Raw genomic sequence first — 10714 nt, forward strand, 5'->3', positions numbered from 1 at the left:
GCAAAAACTCTTTACTTGTCCTTTGTATTGTTGGTACCTATGTGGACCACGATGACTGGATTCTCCCCTTCACTCCAAACTCCTGTCCAGCTTTGAGCAGATATCACAAACCTCCGCACTGGGAAGGCAAAAAAGCCACTGGCCACTTTCTCTTTGCAGCGAAAAGCATCCGTTTCCCTCACTATATCATCCTTACAACCTACATTTTTTTTTGCACATCCTACCTGAATGCTTCACACATCACAGTTACATAGTAACCCTGAAGCGTCCACAAATTTAAAACCAAGAACTCTGAACTTGTTGGACAATTGCGAAGACTGAGACTCCTGTCTTCTGAATGCCTCATGCACTGTCACGCCATCCCTTTTCTGGCCAATGGCCAAATTGAAAGGCCTAACAGTTAAAAGGGGTATGAGTGCTTTCTGGAAACCAGTGTTTAAGTAACTTGCCCATCTGGCCTGTAGTCTCTAGTTTTGTTTCCCGCACTTAAACTTAAACTTAATTGCAGACATGGATGACTTGGATCACACTGGTGTCCAGGAGCACCCACAAATTGCAATCACCTGCCCCTTCATCTCTTGTGTCTTATTGAAATAATTCGTGTTTCTTCTCACTATCATTTACAGTCACTAAATATTTGAACTCAATAAATGCTACCACTTAAATAATCTAATATCTTATTTACTCTTCTGCTCAAGAGTTTTATTTTTAATAAGTCTTTCTCAATCTCTGCACGTCCACAATGCCAGTTGCTCACCATCCTCCTCGCTGCTTCAAAACTCCAGTAAAATATCTCTGACTGACCGCTCCCAGCTGATCACTTAGAACTTTACTGAAATGTCACTACTCAATATATCTTTTAAAATTCCAGTCCGAATTGTAGGAATGACCAAGAAGTTTGACAAGGACTGACCCAATTATTCCTGTCCCTCAGCAGCCAAGTGAGACTGCTTTATGCAATCAGAAGTCTATGGCATTGCACATTGTCTCTGAATCTGTATTGCGAATTCTGTAAATGGTATTGGGACTGATGCCACCATGCCTCATGGCCCTTCACAATGCCTACCAAGTTTATCCAGCCTATTAATTTTCAATCCTTATGATATCCCTTTTTCTGGTACAGTTTGGTAATGGTGTTCCAAGAAAAAGACAGGTTAACTGGGATAGTTGCCAAGCAGCGTGGAAGACCATTTGGAAGCAATTGATTCTGGTTTCCAAGCAGCCAAGGCCTTTGCCATTAGGAAACGGTTGGCTTTTGATGGTTGGAAACATCATTGCCTTTCAGTTTCTCCTGGCAGAGAGAATTGCCATCAGTTATTCTGTGGTAATTGCAGTTGAACGCCACTTGTGTACAACAGAATTAGGGAGTTTCTTTAAATGAGTAAAGACCGAGTGCTTCAGCATGGTAATGTGTGCAATCATGAAAAATTAATAAAGAAACTTAGAGATACTGAGGGTAGCTGTAAGTTTCAAACATTTATGTGGTTAAAAAACAATTCAAGTAAATATTTAATCATATAAGTAACGACTTCCTTTCTTAAAAAAAAATACATGCAATCTAATTCATCTTAAGGAAACATTTGTTTTTTGTTGCTATCTTTATACTTTATCAGAGATGTGGTTTTTCTTCATCTTTGCCTCTTTTGTGACATCTTAACTCTTGGGAGTGGAAGTGTGGATGAAGCTGGTGGGTAAAGAGAAGTAAAGGATTAAACGAGACTTTCTGCTAACATTGCTAAACAATGTAAAAACATGTTCTAGTAAATTACAGTAGTTTAAAAGCAGAAGCACATGACACTCAAATTAACTTCTGTAGCTATTCAATTGCCTAAAAGCATGTCTTACTCCCACCTACAAGCACCAACAGTTTGCAAATTTCTGAAATGCCAAAAATGCATCACAAAATTTAAGATGCACTTTAAGGCAAGCTTTACAAAACCTAAACTCTTTTTAACTTTACTAGTGATGACTTAGATTACTGACACTTTTGATATGTGATATCCATCATAGAAATCTCTGAAATGCACACAAACCAATCAGCATTTAAGGTACATTGACTTTTACAGGTGTGATTTGGTGTTCTGATTATCAACCTGTTGTTTATTTCAGATTTCCACTGTTTGCCGCTTTATTTCTAATTCCATTGTGTCAAACATCCCACAGCTAAATGCTCCATGTGGGTACTTGATGAGTAATTAGTTTGTTTTCAATTTATAGTCCGAGTTAAACAAAATGTAAATGGCGCACTTTGTTATCAACCTGGTCTGAATTGGTTGAGATGTTTATCACCAGCACCTACTGCGTTTTCCCTCAAGTACTGTTAAGGCACAATGTTGGTTAGTGAAACAGTGTTCAAATAAATTTTAAATTGGAACATTCCAGCAGTTTTTGTATGTTTTTAGTGCAAATAAATTTCATTAACTATATGCATTTGCATCCAAGTAGGCACTGCACTGTCAAAGATAATTAAGCAATTGAACTTGTTTGGGACAGGTGGAACTCGTATGACAGGGCTCGATTACAGGAGTAATCGTTAGCACAGAGAACAAGTGTTTAATTTGTGACATTAAAAAAAAGTCCTTACTCTCCCTGAAATGAAGGAGAAAATGTGGGATATACTCAGCAAGTCAGGCACAATCTCTAGGGAGCAGTGACAAATTAACATTTCATGGAGTGATGTAGGATTGTGCCTAAAACTTTAACTTGTCACTTTTCTTCCAGTGTCTTCCTGATATTGTTTTTGTTGCAAATTTCCAGCATCTGCAGTATTTTTTAATTAATCTAATAGTTTACTTGCAATTGCATCTACAATATCTGGTTTATTTTAAAATAAGTTTCAAAAATTTTAAGCTCTCTTCCTAAAAACAAATTTGTTGAATTCAGAATTAATGCATTGTAATTTCTCATTTCTGTCCATCAGATGAAGCTCACCATTAGGAACAGCATGTTGCTACATCTAGTTATCAACACAGCAAGCTCCCACAAGTAGAAAAGTGGTGATAAGCAGATCATATGTTTTCTTTTATGTTAGCCAGGGGATAAATATTTTAGTAAGCATGTTGAGGATGACTCCCTTGCACTTCCCTGACTATTCATGTTTATGTTATCTCTTTTGCCAGCATTACTCAATGGAACTTCCATATGAATTGAAGGAATTAGCTGTCATTCAGAGACTAAGAAGAGGGGATGCTATGAAAAGGTACAAAGTAGATGAAAATGGCCTTCTGGTGAGACCACACCCTCAATTTGAGAAAACTTCTGAAGAAGAAGGAAGGATAATAAACACAGATGACATTCCAGAGCTTGAATCCATCGAACCCTCTAGGCAAAATGTTTTAGAAATGCAGAATGACGAGATTCCATTGCTTGAACCAAGACCCGATTGTACCACCGAAGACCTTTGCCCCCCTTTGGAACGTGTCAGTCTTTCAGTATTCTAACTCTGAGAAAAACATTGTTGCCAGTGCTCAACTTTGTACAGAAATCAATTAATTGATCCCATAGGCTGAATGTTGATTTTGTTGTGAAGGTGATTGACCATTATTCAAATCTGAAGCCCGCGGACGAAGCTGTTGTTTCTGTCTAACTCTTAAGATCTGTAGACAAAGTGAAGACCTGTTCTGTGAGTTGGCACCTTTCATATTAATTTCTATCCCACTTTTCAGAAATGTCCTTCAGTATTGTCACATTAAATCCAAGTAAGCTGCAGATGTAGTGGTTTTGTAGTAGTTGAATGGCTTGAATACCTTTGTGCTGTTCATGAAGTGATGGGATTTGAGATTCTCACAGCTAGTACCCATAATTAGACTAGCCAGGTATGTCCTTCAGGAAGAGAGAAATAAAGCAGCAAGTGCATTCTGTCACCATCCTAACTGAGTAGCTGATATCTGGATCCAGGTTACCAGTTTATTATTTGCATCCTGACCCCAATGTAAAGGAAAACAAACAGCTTAAACGGTTAGTTTGGAAAAAATAAATATTTCCAGTAATAATTGTGCACAATTATTACTGGAAATATTTATTTTTTCATATACTTCCAGGATATTGAATTTTTAATGTTCATTTCTGTTTTGTAATTAAGATTACTTTTTCTTAATTCAGATCTATAAATCTGTATTGAAGTCTGACTTTCTTCCTAAATAAATTATTTCCTTTCTTAGGACCAAAAGGTAACATCTTGGGAGTTAGTAAAGAAGTAATGCTTATCAACCTCTCGATGTTCCCACATGTTAGAAAGCTTTTAATTGTTTAACAAAGCATTTGTCAACTTGATTAGATGACTTAGTGTGGAAACAGGCCATTCAGCCCAACGAGTGCACACCGGCCCACCAAAGCGCAACCTACCCAGACCCCTACATTTACCCCTTCACCTCACACTAAGGACAATTTAGCATGGCCAATTCATCTAACCTGCATGTTTTTGGAGTGAGAGGAAACCCACAAACATAGGGCGAATGTACAAACTCTACACAGTCAGTCGCCTGAGGTGGGAACTGAACCTAGGTCTCTGGCACTATAAATGCAGCAGTGCTAACCACTGTGCCACCGTGCAGCCCATTAGAACTTGAATTCTAATAACCAAGCTATCTCCAACTCAGCATATATGGGTTGGGCTTTCATTCATCAACTGAAACCTAACAGTCACTGGATCCATGTTTTAAGGTGACCAGATGTGGTGATTTGGCTGGGACTCTTTTTTTCTTTTAAAAGTTTCCCTTTTTCTTCAGAATTTCAAAATTGCAGGTTTTCACCCCCAGAGACTCCTTTGCTTTAAACAAAAAGTTCAATTTTACACTTGGTAGAAAGTCAATATAACTTTCAAATAGTAGATCCTTTTTAAATTGTAAATCAAATGGGCTGTTATTCTGAAAATCAATCAACCAACCAGCCATGAGGCTTACAACAAATGTTATTTGGTTGTTGGATCATGTGAGGGAACTTCACCCAATAAAATGCAGGGGTGCTGATTTGTATTTGAATTGTGGCACTTTCTAATATGTGGTCTTGTGGATTGAACTTCTTGTGTGTAGTTGGACCTGCTCCCATCTCGGCAATGGGGAGTATTCCACTGCATTCTTGATTTGTGCCTTGTTGATGGTGGTCAGCATAAATTGGGAGAGAGGAAGTGCAAATGTATTAGAGAGGAAAGAATTCTTAAATGTGTATGAAGAGCTTTTAAGCCAGCACATAAACTCCTCGAAAAGAAAGCATGGTGCTGGACCTAATTTTAGACGGTGAAGCTGAGTGAATGGTAGAAGTGTAAGTGGGGAGCATTTCCGTGATAATAACAATAACTTTGTAGGATTTCAAGTGGTCATGGAAAAGGACAAGGTTGTACTAGAAATAACGGTTCTGAATTGTGGGGCAATAGCTTTTAATATGGTAAGACAGGATCTAGCCAAAGTCAAAAAGTATGTCACTGGAAAAGCACAGGTAGTCAAGCAGTTTCTGAACAGCAGGTGAGTCGACATTTTTGAGCTTTTCTGCTGCTTTGGTGCTGCCTAACTGGCTGTGCTCTTCCAGCGCCATACTTTGTGACTCCGATCTCCAGCATCTGCAGTACTCAATTTCTCCAGGATCTAGCCAAAATGGACCAGGAATAGCTTCATGTAGGAAAACTTGTATCAACATAAAGGGAATAATTTTTCAATGGAAATAATGCTACACCTACGTATTCCTGTAAAGGTGAAGGAACATCAGGGCTAAATAAGTAGTGATTCCTGGGTGTCGAGGGATGTACAGCCTTGAATAAGGGAAGCTTAAAGTACATACTGAAGGCTCAACAGTAGGTGCCTGGAAAATTACAGTAAGTGCAATCCTCACTTAAAAATAAATTAGGAGGGAAAACACTGACAAGTAAAATAAAGGATCACCCAAAGGCATTTTATAAGAACATTAGGGGCAAAAGAATAACTTTTAAAAAAAGAGTAGGACTCAGTAGGGCTTATGCCCAAAACATTGATTCTCCTGCTCCTCGGATGCAGCCTGACCTGCTGTGCTTTTCTAGCACCACATTACTGACTCTGATCTCCAGCATCTGCAGTCCTCACTTTCTCCTTGATTTACCAGGATGTTGTCTGGGCTGGAAAGTTACTGTTATGAAAAGAGACTGAACAAACTATGTTGCTTTTCTTGCAGCAGAGGAGATTGGGAGGGGACTTGATTGAGACTTATAAAATTGAGGGGCATAGATAGGATAAACAGGAAAACTTTCTTCTCCTTGGTGGAGGAATCAATGTCCAGAGGGTATAGATTTCAGACAAGGGGCAGGAGATTTTTGAGGGATGTGAGTAACAACATTTTCAGCCAGAGGGTAGTGGTCAGAGATGTCTGTAGCTTGTTTAGAGGAACCAGACAACACACTGTATATTCCCAACCACCTTTTGAGAATATAGTGATGAGCTGTCACCACGAACCCCTGAGGTGCATTTGGAGTAGGTACAGCCACAGTGCTGTTTGGGGTGGTGTTCCCATATATCTGCTGCCCTTGCCCTTCTAGGTGATAGAGATCACAGGTTTGGAATCTTCATAACTGTATCCCTTACATCATTTCTCCATCAGCACAAGATTGGCAAATGTATCACAGTAAAATCTTATGGTGTCTTTGTTTGGGGCATGTGATTTTCCACACAACCTTAAATCTGTAAAATGCCTAACACTGAGGAGCTTTGTCATCGCTATCCATTAAAATATATGGAATACTCCAAGTGATCCACTGTATGAGGAGTAAGATAAATCAAGGTACAACATAATAGAGATAAGAATGTAAAGCTACTTTGTCAGTTTATCCCTGTGTTGCACTCTAGGCACTGGGGAAGACCACAATTTTGTATCATGCATAGTATTAAATCAAAAAGTGGAAAATAACTACCTCAAATACAAACCAGGAAGTTCCCAAGTTTGATTTCTGCCATGTGCTCAGCTTAGCTAATCTCAGTTGAAGCAGTAAAGTTGGTTTGTATTCCGAGGTGACCATGATAATTTTTTATGGAAGTGCTATTCGTTTATATGTCCTCAAGCTTCCACAGTTCCATCGCCCTTACTGAAATCCCTTCCTTCCATTTCAATAATTGCATCCTCTGTGTATTTTGATATTGCCTGTCTTTTCAAAAGGTCCTACAGCCTGTGTACATGTCGCTCCAAATTAGGATGCAACCAGCTCTTTATCCTTCAACCATTATGCACCAAAAATAGTTTTTTAAAAAATATTCAAATATTGTTTGTATGACCTTGGCTATGCAGAAATGGGCTCCTATCAGGTTACTGGATGAGAACAAAATCAAATCAGGAGCTTCTAGAATAGAGAATAGTGGCAGTTTCACCAGTGAACATTTTTGAAGTGGTGGCAACACACTGTAATGCAGAACTTGCTATACTTTATTGTAGTCAACAAATCTAAGTGGGGAAACATCTGTGTATTAAATTGCCCCAGGAACCTATAATTTGCTCTGTAGCTTTTCTTCATTTACAATGAATTGGAAGAAATACGGTTGTATATTCAAACTAGCAGATGACACTAAATTGGGAGGCAAAAGTGTTATAAATGGTCATAGATTGATTGAGTGGGCAAAAGACATTTGATGAAGTGCCACATTGAGCATAACAGCTCATGGTATGAGCCGTAATTTTATGGATTTATAGAGATATACAGCACGGAAGCAGCCCCTTCAGTCCAACTCGTCCACGCCGACCAGATATCCTAAATTAATCTAGTCCCGTTTATATTGAGCCAAGACAGAGGATTAGGCAACAAACAGGATATAGAAATAAATAGATCATTACCATCTGCCAACCTGCTAATGAGTAAACTATGGAGGTGAGCCATTGGGATCGGTGTTATGGCCTGAGCTATTTATGATCCATATTAATGACATTATAGCCAAATTTTCTGATATGGCAAGAGCGGGAACAGGCAGCCTGGGGTGGCCAGTGGTGGGAGCAGGAACAGGCTGCAAGGCAACTACAGCAGATAGTCTGGGGCAGAAGCAATGTGGAGCCCAGAGTGGAAGAGGTTGAGCCCTTGTCATGAATGTGAGTCTAGCATAGCTGGGTGATTATGGACTGTGTAACTGTTTCTTCGTTTTTCTATTTTTCAGTAAGGAGGATTGTAATGTTTAACTTTTTTAGTTTGTTTTCTCTATTTTGTTGCTTGTTACCTCAGATGACACCATAAGTGGTGACTCATAAACTTTTCTCCAGTGGAGACTCCTGCATTATCTGCCTTTCTTGGCTTCCTTTCCTGGAAGTCATCCATCTACCTCACTGTACCTTAGATTTATCTCCCTTGCTGCAAATGTTGTCCATCATCATCCTGAAGATTCCTGATGAAGGGCTTATGCCCGAAACGTCAAATTTCCTGTACCTTGGATGCTGCCTGACCTGCTGTGCTTTTTCAGCAACACATTTTCAGCTCTGATCTCCAGCATCTGCAGACCTCACTTTCTCCTTGAAGATTTTAACCTACTGCGAATCCTCTTGCAAGGATGCCTTCCTTGAAGAAGCTCTCTTCCTCCATTCCTGATGAAGGGCTTATGCCCGAAACGTCGTATTTCCTGTTCCTTGGATGCTGCCTGACCTGCTGCGCTTTTCCAGCAACATATTTTCAGCTATAGAGAAACAAATGGTGACATCTTGAAAAATGTCCATATTACAGAGGAGGAAGTGCTGGATGTCTTGAAACATATAAAAATGGATAAATCCCCAGGACCTGATCATGTGTACCCTAGATCTTTGTGAGAAGCGAAGGAAGTGATTACTGGGCCTCTTACTGAGATATTTGTATCATCGATAGTCACAGATGAGGTACCAGAAGACTGGAGGTTGGCTAACATGGTGCCACTGTTTAAGGGTGGTAAGGATAAGCCAGGGAACTATAGACCAGTGCGCCTGACGTCGTTGGTGGGCATGTTGTTGGAGGGAATCCTGAGGGACAGGATGTACATGTATTTGGAAAGGCAAGGGCTGATTAGGGATAGTCAACATGGCTTTGTGTGTGCAAAATCATGTCTCACAAACTTGATTGAGTTTTTTGAAGAAGTAACCAAGAGCATTGATGAGGGCAGAACAGTGGACGTGATCTATATGGATTTCAGTTAGGCATTCAACAAGGTTCCCCATGGGCGACGGGTTAGCAAGTTTATAACTCATGGAATACAGAGAAAACTGACCATTTGGATAAAGAAGTGGCTCAAAGGTAGAAGACAGAGGGTGGTGGTGAAGGGTTGTTTTTCAGACTGGAGGCCTGTGACCAGCAGAGTGCCACAAGGATCGGTGCTGGGTCCTCTACTTTTTGTCATTTACACAAATGATTTGGATGTGAGCATTAGAAGTATAGTTAGTAAGTTTGCAGATGGCACCAGAATTGGAGGTGTAGTGGACAGCGAAGAGGGTTACCTCAGATTACAACGGGGTCTTGATCAGATGGGCCAATGGGCTGAGAAGTGGCAGATGGAGTTTAATTTAGATAAATGTGAGATGCTGCATTTTGGGAAAGCAAATCTTAGCAGGACTTAGACACTTAATGGTCAGGTCCTCTGGTGTGTTGCTGAACAAAGAGACCTTGGAGTGCAGGTTCACAGCTCCTTGAAAGTGGAGTCGCAGGTAGATAGGATCGTGAAGAAGGCATTTGGTATGCTTTCCTTTATTGGTCAGAGTATTGAGTACAGGAGTTGGGAGGTCATGTTGCGGCTGTACAGGACATTGGTTAGGCCACTGTTGGAATATTGCATGCAATTCTGGTCTCCTTCCGATTGGAAAGATGTTGTGAGACTTGAAAGGGTTCAGAAAAGATTTACAAGGATGTTGCCAGGTTTGGAGGATTTGAGCTATAGGGAGAGGTTAAATAGGCTGGGGCTGTTTTCCCTGGAGCATCGGAGACTGCGGGGTGACCTTATAGAGGTTTATAAAATCATTAGGGGCATGGATAGAATAAATAGACTAAGTCTTTTCCCTGGGGTGGGGGTGTCCAGAACTAGGGTTTATGGTAAGAAGGAGAGATGATACAAGAGACCTAAGAAGCATCTTTTTCACATAGAGTTGTATATGTATGGAATGAGCTGCCAGAGAAAATGGCATTGCAACATTTAAAAGGCATTTGGATGGGTATATGAATAGGAAGGGTTTGGAGGGATATGAGCCAGGTGCTACCAGGTGTGACTAGATTAGATTGGGATACCTGGTTGGCAGGGACAGGTTTGACCGAAGGGTCTGTTTCTGTGCTGTACATCTCAATGACTCTATGCTAAGTGGACATGTTACAGGCTTCCAGGGTACTCAGTAAGGTTCCCTGTTATTGGAAGGACAGCATTCTTACCTACTTTAACCCACTGAGCTCTGACTATTTTTTTCAGTTTTTTTCTTTAACTGTCTTTCACAGCTGATGACATACCTGTTTGGCAGATTCATGAGCCTTGATAAGAGATAGGAAATAATGGCACTCTTTGGTACAGAAGTACAATCCATTGGGAACAGCCTTGCATTTGCATCTCCTTTTATCAGCAGACATTTCTCCTTATCTTAAGTATTGTAATGCTCATTGAAGTCACAGTAGTGAGCAGGAATCCAGCGCATGAAGGCACTGCTGCTGAGTATTTTATTATTTACTCCCTGAATATATATTTTCTCGGTCCATTCTCTTATCTTATTCAAAATTGGCAGCTAACAGGAATTCTTAGTTAGCAAAAGGTCTCTGCACAGATAGAATCAATGAATGACA

The 10714-nt window shown here is 40.1% G+C and overlaps 1 protein-coding gene across 1 annotated transcript in view; it reads left to right on the forward strand.

Annotated features, from left to right (window-relative positions):
- The window catches only part of exd1 (exonuclease 3'-5' domain containing 1), a 31705-nt gene extending 28007 nt beyond the window's left edge, over nt 1-3698 (forward strand). Inside the window, exon 8 of the mRNA XM_060828645.1 lies at nt 3120-3698. Within this exon, the coding sequence (XP_060684628.1) occupies nt 3120-3440 (321 nt within the window). The 3' untranslated portion in view covers nt 3441-3698. The remainder of the gene's footprint in view (nt 1-3119) is intronic.
- Nucleotides 3699-10714: the final 7016 nt, after the last annotated feature.

Source organism: Hemiscyllium ocellatum, chromosome 8 (genome assembly GCF_020745735.1).
Source record: "Hemiscyllium ocellatum isolate sHemOce1 chromosome 8, sHemOce1.pat.X.cur, whole genome shotgun sequence".
In the NCBI taxonomy this organism is placed as follows: Eukaryota; Metazoa; Chordata; class Chondrichthyes; order Orectolobiformes; family Hemiscylliidae; genus Hemiscyllium; species Hemiscyllium ocellatum.